This window comes from Xyrauchen texanus, chromosome 2 (genome assembly GCF_025860055.1).
Source record: "Xyrauchen texanus isolate HMW12.3.18 chromosome 2, RBS_HiC_50CHRs, whole genome shotgun sequence".
NCBI classification, from domain to species: Eukaryota; Metazoa; Chordata; class Actinopteri; order Cypriniformes; family Catostomidae; genus Xyrauchen; species Xyrauchen texanus.
In genome coordinates, this window is record NC_068277.1 from 31,442,875 (window position 1) to 31,466,530 (window position 23,656).

The following is a 23,656-nucleotide window of genomic DNA, read 5'->3' on the forward strand; positions in this document are numbered from 1 at the left end:
TAACTCTGTGGAAATGTGTAGAAAGGATTACAATGGATTTGGGGGTGAGGTCATACAGTTTCCTTCCACTTGTATTGTTTTAAAGGTTATATAATTGGCTATGAAAGTTTCCTGATTAAAATGAAGGTAAAGATCTCTTTATAACAGTCACTAATAACAGTATATATATGAGCTATTGTCAATTAACTAATGGCTTTTTACATCACATTTTAAAAAATGCTTAATCCATTTAATACTTAAAAGTCCAATGACCTATTTCCTCTGTTAGACACATTACTCTTTTAGTTCATCCATATAGCCTTTGCACATCAGCTCAGCTTCTCTCTCATTCCCGGAGGCCCTTACTTTTTCCCTTTTCCCCTGACTTCAGAGGAAGTGGTTTCTGTGCAGACAGCGTTTAGCTGGAACATTGTGTCATGTACATGGGAAGCTGTAACCAAAGAACTGCATATTAAAAGTTCCACTAGAGTAACACTTTCTGTGCAGAAAGATCTGGTGGACGGTCATGCAAGAATTGGGCGGTCTGCCTTGAATTTAGCTCTGTGTGTGTGTGTCTGTGTGTACATGCGTGCGTGCGTGTGTTCTGATTCTGGCAAAGTTGATAATACTGCCCCCAAGTGATAACTTTGTTGGATAGAGCATTGGTAATATCCCATCAAATGAAGAAATACACTTTCAAACCCTTACATGCACACACATGATAAAAACAAGGATGCTTTGAAATTCCAAAGTAAATGTTTTTATGTTAACATAAAACTACTATCATCACAGTCCATGAAACTCATCACCTCACATTGAGAAGTTCCAGTAGAACTGCCTAATGCCTGTTAAGAGGTATTTCAGGCATGGGCAGATAAAATACTCATTCCATGCAGTGTTCTTATCTCTGCTTCTGTAGGTATGTAAGTTACAGAAAATAGTTCCTTCTGAAGTTCAAATGCATGCCTTATCTTGCTCATTTCTCCTTATTACTTTCATGAGTCGAGGCAATACAAACTCAAAATGCTTTGCCAAATGTAAGCATAAGGGTCACAATGTAATATTTGAACACAGTTTCATTCTTAATGTCAGAAATAATGACTCATAACTGAGCTTTAAGAGATGGGATGGCCAAGTTCTGTAGTTATCATAAAACAAAGTAATGACAAAAAAATAAAAAATAAAAAAGCTTTAGCAGTAGCTATGAAGAACATTCAAAGTGTCTATCTATGAATGCAAAGGCTTTTTCAAGTCTACTTTGAAATTTAAAAATAAAAAAAGAATAACTTCTTGAATAAGCAAAATCATATTACGGTGTGGATTTATGTTTAAAGTTACAACAAATCCATTGTGCAACCATGATAATGTGGTAACATTAACAGTAAGTTTCCATTTGTTAACATTAGTTAACATGATCTAACAATGAACAATACTTTTACAGCATTAATTCATCTTTGTTAATGCCAAGTTCAATATGCAGATACTAATACACTAATGAACGATTAAATTTTAATTAACATTAACAATGATTAATAAATGCTATAAAAAATATATATATATTGTACACTGTTAGTTAATGGTACCTATGCATTAACTAATGATAACGAATGGAACCCTATTGTAAAGTGTTACCGATAATGTTATCGTTATCAGCCTTGTCACTTTGACACTTGCTCATTCATGATGTAATATCGCTGAAGCCCGCAAGAGGGCAGAAAAATATTAAAAACGCAACAGTTCATTCTGCGTCATGTTTTCAAAATAATCAGGCAGCTCTTACAGCGGCCAGACACTCTTAAAATGTTTGTTGTTGTTAGTGGAATCTCATTTATAAAATAATATTATATCTTTAATAATAACTTTAAAGCACTTGCATTTAAAGTAATTTTGTTGTTCCATTAGTACATCCCTTACAAAAATACCATAATACATTTACATTAATGCATTTGGCAAGCGCTTTAATACAAAGTGACTTGCAGTGCATTAAAGGTAGGCTATACATTGTATCGCGGTATTCATAGTTTCCACCAAAATGGGTTCTACTTCCAGAAAGTGTTTAAAGCCTTTCTTTCATTTTGTTTATTTTATATCATTTATAATTTTTTAAGGCGGTGGTGACCATAGCAATGAATTTTTTTGTAGTAGCATTAACTGGGGAGAAAGGGAGAGAGATAATGAGTTTGGTTATGTTTACAAATCATGAATACAGATAGATTAAGAGAAAGAGGATGACAGACTGAACAGAGTGACGCTGTTGTGAATCATGTAGACATCAATAATCTTCATTAGTGCATCCAGTAATCAGATTGACAGTGTGTGAGAGAAAGAGAGAGAGAGGCAGGTATGGAGTGAAAACAATCTCGAAATCTCCCAAAAATGCATGCAACAGATCCACATACTCACACAGCAATCTACAAATACACTTAACAGATCCACACACAGCAACCCATAAATGCACGCAACAGATCCACACACAGCGATCCATAAATGCACGCAACAGATCCACACATAGCGATCCACAAATGCACGCAACAGATCCACACACAGCAATCCACAAATGCATGCAACAGATCCACACACACAGCCATCCACTAATGCACATAACAGTTCCACACACACAGCGATCCACAAATGCATGCAACAGATCCACACACAACCAATGATCCACAAATGCACGTAACAGATCCACACACAACCAATGATCCACAAATGCACATAACAGATCCACACACAGCGATCCACAAATGCACATAACAGATCCACACACAGCGATCCACAGATGCACATAACAGATCCACACACAGCGATCCACAAATGCACATAACAGATCCACACACAGCGATCCACAAATGCACATAACAGATCCACACACAGCGATCCACAAATGCACATAACAGATCCACACACAGCGATCCACAAATGCACATAACAGATCCACACACAGCGATCCACAAATGCACATAACAGAAATATGATGTTCAAAGAACATCATGTGCAGAAGGGGCTCTTCGACGCTACCTAGAACAGGGGCATATAGATCTGATCAAGCCAGATAACTTTTGCGCTGATAGTTATGGATTGTTTGAAAAATGCATGCTGAGGAATTTGAAACACTTCTCCCAAGGATTGAATGGTACAGGTACCAAATGTAGACAACATCATGCCAAGACATTGACAATACTAAATTGAGAAAGGATATTTTATATATCGAACGGTTTTGCCATGGCGAAACAATAAAATAACGTCAAAAATGGAATAAGGACAATTCTCATATCTTCTGCATGCAGAAAATTAAAAACATAAAAATTGAGCCAAATGTTGGTCCTTGCAGGCTGATCACATTGATGTGACTATTGTGGGTCAAGGTCATAGCGCCACCAACTGGCGGAAGGAAGTGTGTCACTTTTAACAGATGTTGAAAAATCCCTATTATGTTAGCCTGAATTGCTTAAAAAAAAATACAGATTAATGTCAAGGTATTGCACATTTTAAATTCTGAAGGGTTTCTTGATATCTTAAATACTGTTGGCATGGCAACACATTAAATGTTGAGGTATTTGGCATAAATCCATTTTAAAGTTTAATGGTAAAAAAAACATATTTATTAAATTTTATATAAATAAAATATAGTAAAAATATCAACTGAAATGTAAAAATACAAGAAAACCCATGTCTAATCCACTGTATGTTAATTATCTGACTGGCAGTTACAAGAAATGTCCAATAGAGGGTATCCAAGTCCATTGTTGAATGATTCCCAACAGTTCTGAGTCTGACTCCAGAAGGGGCGGGGACTGAGTTCATGAGTTGGTTGAGGTCTTTTGCAGTCGAATCCCATAAAAACAATGCAATCAAATGTGTCCCCACTCAAAATATACATCAACTGAGGTGCGGATGCAATCTTTGTTAAGAAACTTTAACCCTTTCCAGCCGGAGCGTTCAAATTTGGGAACAATTATTCCCATGGTTCCTGTCTCAGTGACTTCGCCGTCCAATCACCGATTTTATTTCTGAAAACTGCCAAATACTCATGACAATATAAGCTAAAGGCACATATGATTGGTTAAGGGGTTACTGGGCGTGAACATTAAATGTATCGTCATCATCGTCATCCTTCATTTGCCTAGGAGGAGACAGAGGAGATATCCAGGGAGATTTACTCCAGTGTTAGACTTACTGCTTCAAATTGAAAACTGAGGCGATTTTTGCAAGGTAAGAACGTTATTTAACATGTGTTGTCAATATTGTCTATTGAAAGTCAAAACGTTTTAGTTACGAAGCATTTATTTGTAGGAGTAACGCTTGTTATTTCTGTAAAAAATGACATGACCGTCTGCCTTCATCGGACAGGCAGCTATCCTCTATTTTTAAATAAACATTAACTAGCAATACTATGTACAGTTTTAGACATTTTGGCCAATTGTGTTGCTTGTGAAACATAGTCAAACCTTTTTAGTTACGTGAGCGTGACTGCCATCAGCTGAGCCTCTGCTTATATTTATATATATATATATATATATATATATATATATATATATATATATATATATATACTTATATGTCTATTATTATTTTCATCATATAAATATCAGCTGTGAAAAATGCGCCTCAAGTAATATGAGGCAGAGAGCAGACGCTGTTTAGACCTTTTTTCTGCACTCTCGCGAATGCTCTCATTAAAACACAAAGCTATCCAATCTGCATAATAAATCAATTATTTGAACTGATTTACAACGGGGGAAACGCAGAAGAAAATATAGAAGATGCAGCAGTTCGGGAGATGTTGGTGATGTTTTCATTTCTTACTTGTTTTCTTTTCTGCATCTATTCTGCAAATACATCATTGCCTTTGTCTTTCAAAATGTTACAGACAAGCGCTTAGAAAGCAGAAGCACTAACACAACGTATAATCCAAATAATGGGTAACTAGGCTTGTAAACGTGTAATGCATCTGCGTATGTATTCTATGAAAGGGGATCTCTATTTTTTAATCGATTACCTGACAATTCACAGAGTTTTTGGCTTACGTTCATGTCCACAAATTCTGTTGGATGGTGCTTCATCTTTGAAGTGTTTCCCGACTGAGCCGACATTTTTCTCCGACACATTTTGAAAATAGGGTGTCCGTCAACAATGATGTTGCCCCGTCTTTTACGAAATATTCCCACACAGCACACTGTAACTGCTTAGGTGAGCTCTGTATAGTTTCATTCTATACAGCGCTCATGTGTTACTGCCGTTGGTCTGACTGAGTGACATGACGTTTTAAATGCGAATTTCTCATCTTTCATTTAAAAAAAATGGTTTTGTTTTTTTATTATTAGCCTATTAAATAAACCATTAATACATGGAAATATTATTTATTTACTTGGGATTTTTTAAATGTATATGTACAGTATAATTCTTTTTTTTTCACACAATACCGTTTATTAAGGAAAAGTCAATGGTATGGAAAACATCTGTTTTTAATTCCACGGTATACTATCCAGGTCTGTAGCCAGCCTATTGAAAGGGGGGTTCTTTTTTTCAAAAAGTGGACCTTTTTGCAGTTTTTCTCCTCCTTTTGTATTTAATTATGAGGTTCAAATACTTCATTTTGGTGACCTTTTATGCACTAATTTGTGCTGGATTAGCTTGTCTGCTGGTTAACGAGCACGCTTTTTGATGCACCTAAAGTATTTACTGCATTGTTGTCAAATGCTTCCTCATGTAACACCTTTGTCAGTCCATACACAGTTCATAAGTTTAAAGACCACACTAACAACAGAATAGATTTAATGAACTTTACTGAAATATTAATAATAATTCTTCTCATCATCAATCTGTCAATGCCTCTTTGCTTGATGCTGTATTTGTCTTGACACTTATGGATTTAGTACACTGGTCAGTTCCAATCTTCTTGGGTGCAATTTGGAGAATATGTTCACAGCTTCATCCAGGTTGACTGCCATGTCATAGTGTGTATGGATGAGGGCCAGGGATGACAAGCGGTCCTCTCCCATGCTGCTACGCATGAATGTGTTCAGTCTCCGGAGAGTGCTGGCCGACCGTTCACATTCACATGAGGTGACTGGCAGAGTACAAGCTATTTTGAGAAGCTTGAAGATGTTTGGGTAGATCAGCGCATCACATTGTTTGATTGCCTCAGCACATGAAGTTGGCCTTTGTTCTGATGGCTTGTTTTGCCACTTCAGTGTCCAGCGTTTCAGTTCCTGGTCAATCAGCTCTGGTGAAGGTAAGTCATCTTGGTAAAGTTGGACTACTTCAGAAATGTCCACTGTCACACCTGAGTTGCACTGTATAGATGGAATTAGACCCAGGAGCCTTGATGCGGTTACAGATAGAGGACTGAATCTGGATTCAAACTCCAAGATGACATGGTCTAGGAAAGGTATAGCCATGTTGCGATGATAGTGGTCCTTCACAGTTTCAGCAGGTACGTTTTCTCTGTGTGTCTGCCTTCCAGCAACACGTGGTTGACTGGTAGGCTGAACATCGACCTGAGCAGCCATCCTGATGGCTTGCTTGTAGATCTGGTTGAAGTCATCCTCAATTGTCTCACGTAGCTCCTTGTAGATATTCTTGACCTCATCTACCATGCTAAATGCCTCCACGATGTCAACTGAGGTTTTTTGCAGCTTTACTGTGATGCCTGTAAGGTGGGACAAGACTTGATAGACGGTGAGGAAGGTCAGGATGAAACTGAAGTTTTGGAGCCCAGACAAGAGACTATAGGCCTCTGCTTTGTACTTGCCCTGCCATCCAGTGGTGACATCTTGGCTGTAATCTTCTGTATGGAGACCAAGTGCGATGACTTCTAGAGCCTTAACAATAAAGACGAAGGCACTATAAAAGTGGCTGTATGCGTCATGTCTTTCTGCCCATCTTGTGCGACATATGTCAATCAGTGGTTTCCTCTGTCCCATAGAGTGTGCATCCTTATGTACAACCTCCATGAGTAGTTGTTCCCTCTTTGGGCTCTAGGTGAAGAATATGATGGTAGACTTCATCTTGTCAATCATGTTGCACACAACTGGAAGAGCACAGGAGCGTGCAATGACAAGGTTCAGGCAATGCCCATTACAGTGCATGTACACTGCTTTAGGTGCGTCCTTCTTGATCAGAGCCTGGACACCAACATTTTCACTGCTCATGTTGCTGGCACCATCATACCCCTGGCCTCTGCAATCACCAATCTCTATGTTGAGGTGACTCAGCACATCCTTAATTGCGGTTGCAATGTGGCTGCCTGTGATTCGTGGCAGAGAGCAAATCTCCAGTAATTCCTCCCTAATATTTAGGTCTTTGTCCACAAACCTTACACACAATGGCATCAGCTCTACATTATGGGATGTCACCTCATCAGCCATGACTGTATAGATCTGTGCATTTTTGATCTCGTCCACAATCTGGGCCTGAATTATTCGCTTTCCTATCACGTCAATCATCTGATTTTGAGTTTGGGGTGAGAGGTAGGTGGCATTTCTGAGCTTTGGCCGTTCCATGTGCTGCTTCAGCGTCTCATCATGGTTTGCAAGTAGTTTCATCAGGGCCAAAAAGTTTCCAGGATTGCCAGCAGAATTCTGCTTCTCAGATGTACCTCTAAGTGCAATGCACTGGCGACCACAGTATAGTACACTCTCTGCTACAGACTTGAGTATGTGCCTGTTTTCTTTGATATTGGCTTTCTTCTTACTGTCCATAAGGACAGAGATTTGGATCTGAGGTTTTTCAACTGACTCGAGAAACAACTGAGCATTTTCAACTGCAACCAAGTGATATGTTTTTGTTGAATGGCTGCCTATTACCATGCGTTTCTTGTGCCAATTTGTGAATGGGGCATTTACTAACACTCCCATTTGTTTTCTCTCTTTGGCATTGACAAACAGGGCACAGCACACACAGAAGAGACCATCAAGGTTGGAACTATACACCAACCACCAGCCATATTCCTCCAACCACCCGAGTTTGAATGCCCTATTGCAGCCAGCAAGGAATTGTGTTGGAAAAATGAAGTTTTTAGAAGGCTTGTTGTGGTTCCTGAGTAAATGGTATTTCTGGCCATCAGACATCTTACGCACACTCTCTAAGATTTCTTCAACCGATTTTGTGGCCTGAATGAAAAATCCTATATCATTAAATATCTCCTGACCTTCCATGACAGGGTGTGGGTCCTCTTGACCTTCTCTGAGCTGTTGCATTTCACTTTGACCTTCCCTGAGCTGTCGCATTTCACCTTGACCTTCCCTGAGCTGTCGCATTTCGCCTTGACCTTCTCTGAGCTGTCGCATTTCACCTTGACCTTCCCTGAGCTGTCGCATTTCAACTTGACCTTCCCTGAGCTGTCGCATTTCGTCTTGACCTTCTCTGAGCTGTCGCATTTCACCTTGACCTTCTCTGAGCTGTCGCATTTCAACTTGACCTTCCCTGAGCTGTCGCATTTCGTCTTGACCTTCCCTGAGCTGTCGCATTTCAACTTGACCTTCCCTGAGCTGTCGCATTTCGCCTTGACCTTCCCTGAGCTGTCGCATTTCGCCTTGACCTTCCCTGAGCTGTCGCATTTCACCTTGACCTTCTCTGAGCTGTTGTGAATCATCTGTAAATATACAGTATACGCATTGGTCACGTAGTGTAAAGTGAATCCATCTGTTTCATTATCTGAAATACACTTGTATATTATTTGGCATGGATAACCATAACTTCCCTACAAAAAAAATCACCACAAAGTTATATGTTCCTGTTATCCAGTAACAGTTGGCTTCATACTTTTTGGAAGACAAACAAGGTACATTTAAAAAAAAAAATTATATATTTTAATATATATAATAAATAATAGTTAATTATATTAATTATATAAATAATATTAGTTTCACATGATTTATATGTATGATTAGAAGCAGTTTAGCTTAGCCTATAACATAAATTAAAAATACTTTGGTGTTTTTATCATTTTGTGGTTTATAGATCTTATATAGAAAATTCACTGTATAACAGGAACAACCTCAGCTACCTTCTGCTCCAGTGGGGTTGACGACTGTTAGCTATCAAATGTTATAGGTTATGTACAGGGTTGGAGAGTAATGGAATACATGTAACGGCGTTATGTAATCAGGATACAAAAATTCAGTAACTGTAATTCGTTACAATTACGTCAAAAAAACGTAGTAATCTGATAATAGTTACTTTTTAAAAAAAGGGGGGATACTTTCAGGATTACAGTGGTTTCATTTAAAACTAAATAAATCTGTATTTTGGCATAATAACACTATATTAAGCATTGCTTGATTAATAACTTACGACACGAGTCACGTGTGCCACCCGCTGGTGCATGCGCAAAATAACAGCTCTCTACAACAATCTCCTAAGACACAGATTGAATCACTGCTGCTAAAGACGATGCTGCTCACGGGTAAAAATGCTTTCATTTCTTGGAAATTCCGCTGCTATTTTGTTTTTAAAGAAGAAAATTCCAACAACATGGTTGTACAGTGCAAACTGTGCCTTCCAGCAACGAAAACACTTTCTTTATCGAAGGACTCGACATCCAACCTAAATAAGCATTTGCATTCTCTATTTTCCTGTTGAAGAAACATTTCCATTGTCTAAAAAATTCTTAATTATATTTGCTTGAAAAATTTTTATTTGTACTCTCTATTTTCCTGTTGAAGAAACATTTCCATTTAATTTTTTCCTTGTACATGTCAAGTTAAAAATAAAACAAAATAATCTGTAATACCATACTGTAGCCACTAGATGTCTGTATAGTCCTTTACATAAATATTTATTCAGGGCTGTGAAATTCTTAATAAATAAAAGTTTTTGTTTTTTAAAATAATATCTGTCCTTGAAGTAATCCAAAAGTAATCAGTTACATTACTTTCATATTGTGGTACTTGGATTACGTTACTGAATACCTTTTTTATTAAGTAATTTGTAACTAACGGAATACATTTTTAAAGTAACCCTCCCAAGCTTATGTATAACAACCTTACCCTGTTTGCCAGTTTTTTTGAACATATGTTCAATATTCTGTGACAATGACGCTGCTGCCTGCTTTCTCTTCCGTCTCTCCTGCTCTTTTCGCCCCATACTCACTATTTGGTTGTACAGCCTGATATAAAAACAGTCAAAACACCTTTTTTGAAGCTTTGTCAATGACTAAACACTCATTCATTAGATGTATCCAACTTCACTCAACTAGTACATACTCGTGACCTCATACATCCCCACACTATCAGTGAATCGGTGCAAAATAAACTCATAACAGTTAATAAATAAAGGATAACATGACACGCATAAAAAACACTCAGACTAACTCACATTAAGACATAACACTCTCACATACTAGGCATCGTAAATCAATTAAATCATTCCAGATAATTTACCTCAAGCGGTCTGCTTTGAAGTTCTCAGAGGAATAAGATGCGCGCCGAAGGAGAAGCATTTCCATTGGCTCCAGTCTGCCGGTATTGGCCAATCACAAAAGTCGATATTGCACAGCCAATATCACTGAATATCCAACTATGTTTTATTATTAATTACGCTACGTTTATATGGCTATTATATTGTAGACTATTGAGTGTATAAAATATAGAAATCCTTTTAATAAATAAAAAAAAATATATATATATATAAAACCCCTCCCCCCCCATCATTCAGAGGCGATGCTTCTTCACGGTTGCTTTGAAAAGTGTATTGTGAGAACTCTCTCTGAACTGCATGTGCGGCGTGCGCGCGCGCACGCACACGCACACACACACACACACACACACACGTCCAGCTACAATATTAAATCATATTAATTTGAAACAGCAATCCAGAATATTTGTCACAAGCATTGATTAAAACAATGATGACAATAATCACATAAAAAAATAAAAAAAACGACTTAAATTCTGGACCTTTGGCAGTGAGGGGGGGGTTCGTTCGAACCACCCGAACCCCCCCTGCCTACGGGCTTGCTATCATACCGTCAAACCGTTACATCCCCAATGCTTTCAAGCAAAGTGTTTCACAAATTGCATGTCTGAAGCCATGCTAGTTAGCTGAAGCAGCGGGTGAGTTTGAGCTCCACCCCGTCAAACATTCAGAATTCCACAGAACAGTGCACATGAATAGGCATCTTAAGTCAGATTGTCAGATTCATCAGAGTAACTTGGTCAGTTTAAATCGGCTGTTAATAAGTTTGAATATTGAATATGTAATATTATTTACTGTACATCAACTAATAATTTAAGCAATAATTTAGCAATAATTTAATTTATTCCATACCATAGATATCCATTTAAAATATTTGTTATTTGTCTTACTATAACAAACATTATTACAATATAAAATACAATACAATATAATGCTTAAAAGAAACTGGAGCACAGCTCATATCCACCATTGAAATCTGCTACTCTGAAGAACCACACGGTTGCTTACTTTGTGACGTCACATTAATTTAATATTTTAATCAACATTGCGATTAATCGCGATTACAATATCAAAGGCAATAATCGACAATTATGATTTTTGATAAAATCGTGCAGCCTTAAACTGGGTATATATGAAGGTGTATGTATTTTTTTGTTTCTATTTCTCATATGACTGATACACACAGTAACACTGTTACTCTTATTATTTTGGGTATGGCTGGCCATTCTTGCACTGGTCCCAAGTCAGCTAGAAAGTGTAAACGCTTCCCTGACTCTGTTTCTTATCCCTTGCACTCTGACATTGATTCACATGCACCAAAACCTCTCCCATTTAAGCCTAGCCGTCCATTCGGTATTGACCAAGGTAGCTTGCGTCAGGCTGTGCCGTCAACCTCCAATATGATGTTGCTGTTTTTACTCAGGCTGTAGTTGCTGAGATATGCAGCTTTACAAACCATCAGGGGTGGGAGCTCGTCCTAAACTGTAGCGTCACCAACTGGTGGAAGAATGTGTGTCACTTTAATAGTGTTGTCATGACAGTGAATTAAATTACAAGTTGTAGTCAAACTGTAATGGTGGTATATATCTATTACACATTGTATGTTTAGGGTCCAAGTTTACATTAATTCTGAGTTGTCGCTGTGTCCAGCTTTGTTTTCCAAAAGCCACCGAGTGGAAATGGACCCATCATGCTTGGGCTCGTCATCGCTGCTTGCAGCTATATTTATATTTAAATTATTATTATTTCCCCTTTGTTAAGTCCAGCATAGAGTAAAATTGAGCCGCGCCCAACCGATCGAGTAACTCATTAATTCGCGGCATTGGATAAGCTTAAAATTTGGACACCGCCTTCACTTTCCGGTAGTCAACACAGAAACGGACCAAGCCGTTGCTCTTCGGTACCAAAACTACCGGGCTGGCCCAATCACTATGCGACTCTTGTATTACACCCATTCCGAGCACTGCCTCTAATTCTTCCTTAACAACCTTTTTCTTGTGCTCAGGAAGACAATAGGGTGGCTACGAACCACCACACCCGGGGTGGTCTCGATATGGTGTTCTATGAGGTTAGTGCAACCGGGCAGGGGAGAAAATACGTCTGCGAACTCCGCTTGCAGTCTCGCAACATCTGTCAGCTGCGACAGTGAGAGGTGGTCTCCGCAAGGGACCGGGGTGAATGAATTTGCTTTGGGAGATACCTCCAAAAGCTCCGCCCTCTCCGGGAACCACTGTTGCCAAGGCTACAGGTAGCGCCTCCCTCCGTGGTTTGAGGAGGTTGAGGTGGTAGGTTTGACGTGACCCTCTTCTATCCGTTCGCTTAACCTCATAATCGAGATCTCCAACTCGTCGTGTGACCTCAAAGGGTCCTTGCCACTTGGCGAGTAATTTGGAGCTCGAGGTGGGCAGCAACACAAGCACTTTATCTCCCTGTGAAAATTCCCGTAGTCGAGTGCCCCTGTTGTACAGTCGGCGTTCATTTTATGTCTCCCTCCGCATCACTTTAACAAGACACATGTGTTAGGGTTAATTATAAACCAGGTGACAAGCCTTACCGCTCTCTCTCTCTCCCACAGACCGACACACGACCGCGTCCCCACGCCACATCATTGTTTACATAGAACAGCGCTCCATGATCGCTCTTATTACTACTACATTACTAAAGCTAGGAAATAGCTTTAAATGGCTTTAAACGAACAACTTCAGCTTTACGGCTCATCACAGATGAGAGCCAAAACAGACTGATTGTTTACAGAACTCAAGGTGCTTACTTCTTACCAGAGTTTCCACATTGGAAACATACTGTTTAAAATGGCGGAGGACATCGCTGTTTCTATAGTGAATGTCTCTTGTGCACCGGCTACCGCAAAATAGAGAGGAATACCCCGCTTGGATGACTATTTTACCACTGAGAAAGCTGACCTTCAGAAAGCTGACAGGATCTCTGCTTGGGTGTGGCTCTGGTGATCGCACATGCTCCGTCTCTCTCTCTCTACACACAGGCACACACACACACACACTCACACATCCATCCATCATTGTTTTTCCAATAACTTGTTTGAAACGGCACAAGCCGTGATACTATTTCTGAATTGACATTTTTTAGTTACTAACGAAGGCTTGGATGCATCATTTGTTTTGAACCAGAAACGGCAGATTATGATCATTTGCGTAATAAAGTAGTTCCATGCACAAATGCGTTATTATGACCGTACTCAGTTTTTCTGAATTTATTTACATTTACTTGTTCATTGAACTGTTGTATGTAAGCAATTTCACACTTGCAGTCATGCTATATGGGCCTAAATCAGCAGTGATATTGCTTAAATATGTATATTTATATACATATTTATATACATTGTGTCAAACACAATGTAGTTTGACAAATATGTGGGGTTATCTTGTTTACTTGCTACTAAATTTCTAAATCAAACTTTTTTAATACCTTAGAAAGATACAATGCCAATATTGTTGGAAATTAACAGGGACTTGGGGCAAAAAATCCACCAATTTGACAAAAATATCTCCAAAATTCATTATATAGGGACAAAAAATGCCCATGCAATGGATTCCTATGTTTTATTAATAATATCAGATAAAGTTACAATTACATACATTGTGATCTTCTTTTGACTTTTCATTGAACATTATTTTTTCCCTGCCGCCCTGTTCCTCGCACCATCGTGCACACAGACTGGCTCTCCTCTTCTATCAATCCACATCAGTTCGGTATTGTACTCCCACATTAATTCCCGTATCTGTTCGCCCCTCTTGTTCAAAATAAACTCTCGCTCACTGTGCTGTACTGTTCTTCCCTGCCCTGTGCTGCTGTTTATCTGTCTGAAAAGCCTCAACCATTAGGCAAAAATTGTGCATGGGATGGATGTTACATAAAGGTATTAGAAATAAAAAAATAATGTACACAAATGCTACTATTTACTTAAAAATAATATCTCAATATGTTAATTAACTATAATGTTAATCAAGACATTATGGCCGTCCTGTTCCCTCTCTATCCTGGTTAGAGATTCTTTTTTCAAAACAGTCATGTGGAATAGTCTTCATCTCTCTAAAACAAAAGACTTTAGGAGAAAATAGAATTCCAGGAGAAATGTGTTTCTTTTTGCCTATTTTTAAAACCAAAATTTGACTTGCAACAAGGCCAAAAAAATAAGGCAGAGAGGGCACTTTAATTTTTAAAACAAGAAGGTGGTTTTATCATCATCTCTCATGTCATAGAGCCCCGGCAGTTTGTGCACTTAAAACACAGCAAGAATTATAAGATCTAATTAATATAATTGCAGTAGTTAGAAAATAATCCTCTAATTAGATGCATATTAGTATATTATTTGGCTGTACATCCTGTGGTTGTGTGATTGACAATAACCCCACATCACTATTTTCTGCGTTATTCTCCTAATAATTATTTATTACCATGAGCCAATTTCACTGGAACTTTCACAGGCGACCGCGAAATATGACCGCTTGTTGCAAAATGAGGTGGATAGACCTTTATCACAGGTCATCACTTTGCTTCAAATAAATGTAGAGGACGATCCTCCTACAGTATATTGGAGATCGGCTTGCTCAGTGTTGAATCCAGGCTTGCACATTTGTGAATCAATTCAATGAAACAACAGTCTCGAAAGGATCCATAAAGGCAAAAGCACATTCACGGACACACATTCACATTCTCGAGGCACAACACCAATAGAAAAAGGCTTGGCATTTACTGTATTTTGTGGATTGTGTTGTGACCATAGAAAACATTCTGTTACAAGTATTTGTTAGCACGTGTGGATTTTTGTGTGCAGTGGTGTAGAAAAAAATGTATTACAAAAAATTATAAAACATGCACCCAGTCTCTAAAATTCAGCTACATATGTAAAATGTGTAAGAAAAAAAAATGGTATTTAAAAAATTTATACATTACTGATATAATTATAGTCCCACATGAACTTACAAAATGTATAGCAGGGTAAGTTCAGTGTTGGGGAAGCTACTTTGAATCAGTAGTTTGACAAGCTACTCATAATTTAAAGTAGTTAAGCTACAGTCAAGCTACTCTTTTGGAAAAATGTTAGCTACAATACAAGGTATTAATTAAAAGTAGCTAGCTACATTGAGGCAATGTTTTTTTTTTTATGTTAATATCAAACTAATAATATTAATAACAAAATTTACACTAATGACATTTATTAATTAATATATTAATTAAAAATGTAATGTGTTTAATTAAATATATTAAATGTATTAAATACATTTTATGAATAGTAACATTAATACATTTAATAATGTTCATAAAATTAAATACAACAGTAAAATATAAAAACAAAAAACAAACATTTTTATAATATACTTCTCACTTTTCAGTCCTGCTGTGATCAGGTGTAGCCTACTTCCCTAAAGATAACATTTTTATGACAAACCTTGCGTTGGCATTTTTTGTTCTTGTCACATAATATTTAGTGTGGATAATATGTGAATAATGACTCAGGGCTTGTTTCTCCCCTCACCTGGGCTCATTGTATTTTCTGACTTTTTTGCCATTGACATGCAAGTGCCAGCTTTACAGGTCACATACAGAGGTTGCTCTACAAATATTTTTTCACTTTGTTCAGGTCCAAAATAAGACATATGGTCATCCTAAATTGTTGCATAATAATATATGCCATAAATTATTTCTTTTACCAATCATTTTATTTATTTTACATGATAGTTAATTAAATGCTAAGAAATGGAGAAATCAAATAGTTATGATAGTAATTATTATAATAATATATACTGTATATTTATAAATATTATAATAATAATTCACTCTCTGCTCCCAATAATGCACAGATGATGAGAAGAGAAATAAACATATTTACAACAGAAACAAAATCCCTCAAAGGGCAATAAAAACTTTTTTAATTATTGAATTTATAGTAAAGGTAAATATGCTGTTGTGTGATCTATTAAGAACAAAGTGTCTGAAACATTCTTTGTTTCAATGAAGAATAAAATGTTGTTCTTTTATTAACCATCAGACAATCTCTTCTGATCCAAGTCAGCTGTAATAAACTCTCAGTAGATGGTGGTAATTCACAATTTTTTTTGTGATCTGCCATTATAAAAGATGAAGACGACACTGCCTGATTCTGATCAGCAGACAGAAATATGCTGCCTGATCGTCGGACATTTTGCCGGTTAAATTTTGGCTTCTACACAATAAGGAAGGCTTTTAGTTGTAATCTGACCAACATGATGTAGCGTTTGGACATGCTACACCGTGACTTGCTGGAAAAAGTACTTTGCTACTGGAAAAGCTACTCTGTTTTAAAAGCAGCTGAGCTACTGTCAAGCTACTGAAAAATGTAGTTAAGTTAGTAGTGTCAAACATGTAGTTAGCTACGTCCCAACACAATGTAAGTTTCTTGCTGGCATGGTGTACAGTACGTGTACAATATGTATTTAAATTAATAGGTGTCATTAATGTTCCATTCATTAGGCTACTATGAAAATTGTTAATACTTTAAGAACTCTTAATTAATAAACTAATACATACATAATATGCAATAAACTGTTAAGCATTGTATATAAGTGTAGTAATGTTCACGTTAACTTAACACGTTGTCTTTTATTACCATATATAGCTGTTACGTATACCCTGTCTTGTTTCACTGTTGCCCTTTTGTTTGCCATTTGTCACTTTTGCATTCCTTAGTTTTCACTTTTGTCCCTTATGTAACTCCATAGTCTCTTTGTTAGCGTTCGTGTTTTCTGTCATTGTTTTCACCTGTCCTCATTAGTTTGCCTTTTGCTTCTGTTAATCACCTTGTTATCTTGTTTGAGTTCTGTTTGTTCATTGGCCCCTTTGTCCCATGTTTATGTATTTATACCCTGTTTCTTTGTTCAGTCCTTGTCTATCGTTGTTTGGTGTTATCCCGGTATGTGTTCCCTGCCAGAGTTCTCTGTTTGTTTTCATCGTGTTTTGGTTTTCAATTTTATGTTTTATTTCCCCATTGAGGGTTGTTCCTTTGTGTTTTCTTGTTTGTTTATTTAATAAAAGTCCTAACTGCAATTGGATCCGCATCTCCTCACTGCTCAAGCATAACAATAGCCTACATAAGAATTAATGGTTGTTTTATTTGTGTACTATAATGTGGTTTTCTGTGTATAGTGAAATTGTTTTCCTACTTAGAAATATAAGTTGAAATTTGATATCACAAGAAAAAGGCACCTCTGACCACCTTCAAATTTTTTTTAAATATTATTAATAATTATTAAATTTTAATATATACATGTTACTGTATAGGGACGAAGGTATCCAGCATCTGAAAAGAGCATCAAAAACTAGCACGGGTGCAAAAACATGCTGTGCAAGTTTAATTGCATAAGTAAAATTTAAATGCACATATATATATTTACATTTAACAGGGAAATACATTTACAGCGCAAATTATGGTTACTCCAGGGATGCTTGTGCATCAGCATTAGACACTGGAAATGTCACGTCCCTTACTGAAACTGGATATTTGCTTATATCACATAAGAAATTAACTTTCTGATTGGTGGATCAGCTTAGTTTGACTGTCTGTCTTGCCCATGCCTTCAGTTGCGCTCCTGCCTCTCGTTGCTCCGTGTGCATTTAGAGAGAATCTCTGTACACTTCGCTCGACAGTGCAGTGGCATCGTGTTAGTAGATTGCAAAAGTTCCGGGTTGAAAGCTTAGCCGTTTTCTGGCGGCCATATGTATCAGAACTTATTTTAGGTGGGCATATGCAAAATCCTAAGAAAGATAGGTGGGCATACGCCGCATGCCTGCACATGCCCTTGACTACACTACTGGTTGTGTGGATTTGTGGATTATTATGTGTGGATGTGTCGAGTGCATTTGTGGATCACTGTGTGTGTGTGTGTGTGTGTGTGTGTGTGTGTGTGTGTGGATCTTTTGTGTGCATTTGTGGATTACTGTATGTGGATCTGTTGCGTGAATTTGTGGATCACTGTGTGTGTGTGTGTGTGTATCTGTTACATGCATTTGTGGATCGGTGTGTGTGTGTGTGGATCAGTTGCAAGTATTTGTTGATTGTTGTGTGCATCTGCTGATCTGTTGCGTGCATTTGTGGATTGCTTTGTGCATCTATGGATCTGTTGCGTGCATTTGTGGGAGGTTTCAAGACTGTTTTCACTCCATAGGCAGGGAGGAGTGGTAGTAATATGCTGAGCTCACTGTACTGCAGTGTCTTGACTATGGGATAAGGGCAGCTGCTGCACTGATAGGCTTGGTTACTTAGCAAGAGACAGCGACCAGACCCTCCCCCCCCCCCTCTCTCTCTCTCTTTCGCTCTCTCTCAAACACCCATCTCTCTTTCTCTTTCACAATCTCCTGTATCTCTCACTCTAGTTTTGGGGAGGCTGCACATACACACATGCTCAGTGAGTCTCTCTGTGTCCTGCTGTCTTACTCAGCGTTTCAGGAACACAAGCTGACTCTTCTCTGCATGACTGTCACAAAGGTAAGCATGTGTAAGAGCGTGCGTTAGAGCGCCTGATGCTGGGAGGGGCTGCTGGGTTTGAGATTCACTGCAGTGGGATGTTCCTACACACTCTCACGGTGAAATTGTAAGTAGTCATATGACTTTTCTAAATTTGGATAATTCGTATGATATCGTACAACTGCACACTATAGCCACTACACCCAATTACGTGGCTGGACATCGTTTCCATCTAATACATGACAATTACTTGCTTCTATCACACACAACAGCATCCTAACATGTTTGCACACTCTACTGATCCGCTAGGTTTAGATAAGAGTTTTGGGTAAAGGCATAATATTAATAAGCATGTCCTTAATGCCTCGTGCGCGAAACTCGCGCTTCCGCATTAGACATTAGGCATTTGTGCGTGATAAAAACATACGAAATCATACGAAATAGCCAACTCGTAAAATATGTAGGACTTTTCATTACCAAAACTGTGACCCTAAAACCGTGATACAAATCGAACCGTGAGAAATTTTAACCATTTCACCGCTAGTTGCTATGCAGGTGTACTGCATCCTGTATATGTATGATGTGCTGTGCATTGCAAACTTGTGTGTATGTGTGTGGGTTTCTGGCAGTCTCTGTGAGTAACTGTCCAGGTAGGGCAGTGGGTCTTGGCTGAATGATGCATGTTTACACGTGTGCGTGCGTGCGCGCGTGTGTGTGTGTGTTAGGCTTTAGCAGACTGATTACTAACTGAAGCTCTTAATCCAATTCTGTCCTGCATACAGCCTGAGCCGTTCTCTTTTACTTTGGAAATACTTTTGTGCTGAGCAGCAATTTGTTCATTTATGTTGTGGAAGCATGTTATCAACAATGGAGAGAGAGAGATAGATATGAGAGAGGAGAGGCAAAAGGAATAAGCAGTATTAATGTGGAACCGGTGTTGGTAATTTTGCTTCCACATTGTTTTTCCTTGGTCAGAAATGGTCTTTGGTGGTGGCTGACGTACACAATCATCCATACGTCCGAAGTTTGTTTAATACATAATTGCAATTAATATTTTTCATAATTAGTTGCATTTCATGTTAACATAGGAGTTGTTTTTGATCATCTGAGCATTTAGAACATTTTGAATTCAACAGTTTTATGTTAACCATAGTTCTTCCATGGTGCTTCTGAATTTAGTGGGGGTGCTCCAGTAGTTAAAGTTAAGAATGAATAAAGCACCAACATTATTCAATTAAGGGTGCTTTAACATCCATTTTAGGGTGCTTAACATGTAGAACTGGGTCTGAAATCAACTTTTAAAATAAAATTTTCTTTATAATTATAAGGAGTATTGAAGGAAGGCTGGTGCTATTTAAACCTTGTGCAAATAGTCACTCCGTAATAAAAATAAAGTCTAATAGATTCCCCCTGAAAAATTATTTAATAAAAAAACAAAAGAGGTGTTGCCTCCTTTTCGTCGTCAGAGCTGTTTAAAATGCCGTTTGAAACGCTTTCATTCCTTCATAGTACTTTAAACTAGAATATTCTCTATAGATATTACATGGGTCGCATTACTTTTGTGGTCTGCGGCGTTAAGCCTGATGACTTGCGCAAGTGATCCACTCTGCCATATATCTCTAGAGCATGGATATTGAGAAAAGCCCAAGGATAGGATAGCGCAGAACGGATCCCATGTGCAAGTGGTTCTGCGATAGATCACGCGACACTCGCATAAAGCACAACTTCAATCATGCTTGTTTTGCACTTATGATGCACAAAACGTGACATGAAAATAATTTATTTTGCTGTGGCAATTACGTTTTTTTTGGCATCCACCAAAAAAATGTAAATGCCGAAAAACACCTGATTTGTTTAGCTTGTTTGTTTGTTTGTTTGTTTAAGTTTGACTTGTACATGTTGGCATATTGTTACAGCTGATAGCCTGGAGAGTGCTACTGGCTAAATTAATTTAATTGATTAAAATAGGGGAAACCAAGCTCTCTAACATTAGCAATTCTGTAATCCTCCTCAGTTTCACCCATTCTCACTCTCTCCATCAGAATAACAAACATTCACACACATTCACACACACACAAAACTATTTTTTTAGACTGAGGAACCTGTGAAACTCTTCCTCAGTCAGTAAATTTGGAAACATAGTTCTAGAGAGGGTTAAAGAGATGAACACAATGTGATTCTTTATATGACAACATGTCTGTACGTACTGTATGTGTTCAGGGTACCATGATTGATGCTCATAAATGATATATTCAGGGTCTTAGTGTATGTGTTTGCATAAATTAGAATTATATATTGAGATTTATTTTCATCTAATCATGTCAGTCACAATGCAATGGTATGTAAAAAAACAGCTTATAGTACTGCTCTGACAACCACCCTAACCTAACCTCTGGTTCTATTAAATTATATTATTAATGAAAAATTGAGACTTATGCTCCAGCCCTCCATCATGGACAGCAAGCCAAATATGTTTACCCTTATCTCATTCATTTTACTTGAAAATGTTAACTTGTGAAAGATTATAATTAAAAGTTGGAAGCTCTTTAATGATATCAGACATATGTATCATATTTGAATCTGACACTAACACAAAATACATTTAAAAATGAATTGCCATGATGCAGTCATTTGCCACATTTGCAGTTATTACCAGCTGAATTACTGGTGCTTACTGCAGAGATCTGATGTGGGTGTGCATGCGGGCACGCATGCGTGCGTCCGTGTGTGTGTGTTTTCCTCTTGTGGAGAGGGTTGAGGAAGAAAGACTGTGGTTGGGAACTCAAGTGATGGATACTGTACAGAGCAAAGTGACCTTGGAGTGTTTGTGTGCATGTGCTGACATGGCTAAACAGTGAGAGACAGAGCAATTCCAATCAACTGTGATGACTAGAGCATGTCTGTATCCAGTATGTGAGGGTGAGTGTTCATACATTCATGTCGGACCACACAGCTGTGTGGCAGCAGGAAATCCTCTCTGACCTCAGAGTCTAGACATTTATGAACAGGGCAGGATGCATCCTTCACTGCAGGACTATAAAACAGCTGTCCACATCACACTTCCTGTCACACATTAGCACATTACAATTGCTAATAAGACACTGTGTGTTTTAAATATTTCAATGTCATTCATAGATTTTCAAGCTTGAAAATACAATAAACCTGCTTAATACAAAAGGAAGCTGGCCTGTCTCATTTTATAAATTGAAAAGAAAACAAAAAACAAAACATGTATTTTAACCCAGTGGAGAAAAAAGGAATAGGAAAAAGTGTGAAAATATACAGAAATTAGACCTCTTTCAGACAATCTAGGAAAGCTCCCCATTTGGATACAAATATTTTTGTGGGATAATTGTATTTTCGAAACATTATTATTAACACTACACTGTAAAAACTGGTGACCTGCTATTTTTACAACTTACAAGTTTCTATTTTCACCTGATATAACTCTTAAAATTAGCTATAATTTTAATTCAGGTTGATTCGGTGATGTTAAATAATATTTGTGACTTTAAAACCAGCTAATTTGGATGTTCTTTTTCCTCATATTTAAGGTATTTTTTATCATTAAAAAACTCAAATGCATACATATAAGCTGCATACACTCACCTAAAGGATTATTAGGAACACCATACTAATACTGTGTTTGACCCCCTTTCACCTTCAGAACTGCCTTAATTCTACGTGGCATTGATTCAACAAGGTGCTGAAAGCATTCTTTAGAAATGTTGGCCCATATTGATAGGATAGCATCTTGCAGTTGATGGAGATTTGTGGGATGCACATCCAGGGCACGAAGCTCCCGTTCCACCACATCCCAAAGATGCTCTATTGGGTTGAGATCTGGTGACTGTGTGGGCCATTTTAGTACAGTGAACTCATTGTCATGTTCAAGAAACCAATTTGAAATGATTCAAGCTTTGTGACATGCTGCATTATCCTGCTGAAAGTAGCCATCAGAGGATGGGTACATGGTGGCCATAAAGGGATGGACATGGTCAGAAACAATGCTCAGGTAGGCCGTGGCATTTAAACGATGCCCAATTGGCACTAAGGGGCCTAAAGTGTGCCAAGAAAACATCCCCCACACCATTACACCACCACCACCAGCCTGCACAGTGGTAACAAGGCATGATGGATCCATGTTCTCATTCTGTTTACGCCAAATTCTGACTCTACCATCTGAATGTCTCAACAGAAATCGAGACTCATCAGACCAGGCAACATTTTTCCAGTCTTCAACTGTCCAATTTTGGTGAGCTCTTGCAAATTGTAGCCTCTTTTTCCTATTTGTAGTGGAGATGAGTGGTACCCGGTGGGGTCTTCTGCTGTTGTAGCCCATCCGCCTCAAGGTTGTGCGTGTTGTGGCTTCACAAATGCTTTGCTGCATACCTCGGTTGTAACGAGTGGTTATTTCAGGCAAAGTTGCTCTTCTATCAGCTTGAATCAGTCGGCCCATTCACCTCTGACCTCTAGCATCAACAAGGCATTTTCAGCCCACAGGACTGCCGCATACTGGATGTTTTTCCTTTTCACACCATTCTTTGTAAACCCTAGAAATGGTTGCGTGTGAAAATCCCAGTAACTGAGCAGATTGTGAAATACTCAGACCGGCCCGTCTGGCACCAACAACCATGCCATGCTCAAAATTGCTTAAATCACCTTTCTTTCCCATTCTGACATTCAGTTTGGAGTTCAGGAGATTGTCTTGACCAGGACCACACCCCTAAATGCATTGAAGCAACTGCCATGTGATTGGTTGATTAGATAATCGCATTA

At 38.1% G+C, this 23,656-nt stretch overlaps 1 protein-coding gene across 1 annotated transcript in view; it reads left to right on the forward strand.

The window, feature by feature from the left end:
• The first annotated feature begins 18,773 nt into the window (after nucleotides 1-18,773).
• The window catches only part of LOC127652718 (coronin-2B-like), a 71,978-nt gene continuing 67,095 nt past the window's right edge, over nucleotides 18,774-23,656 (forward strand). The window contains exon 1 of the mRNA XM_052139048.1: nucleotides 18,774-18,898. Coding sequence (XP_051995008.1) covers nucleotides 18,812-18,898 — 87 coding nt within the window. The 5' untranslated portion in view covers nucleotides 18,774-18,811. The remainder of the gene's footprint in view (nucleotides 18,899-23,656) is intronic.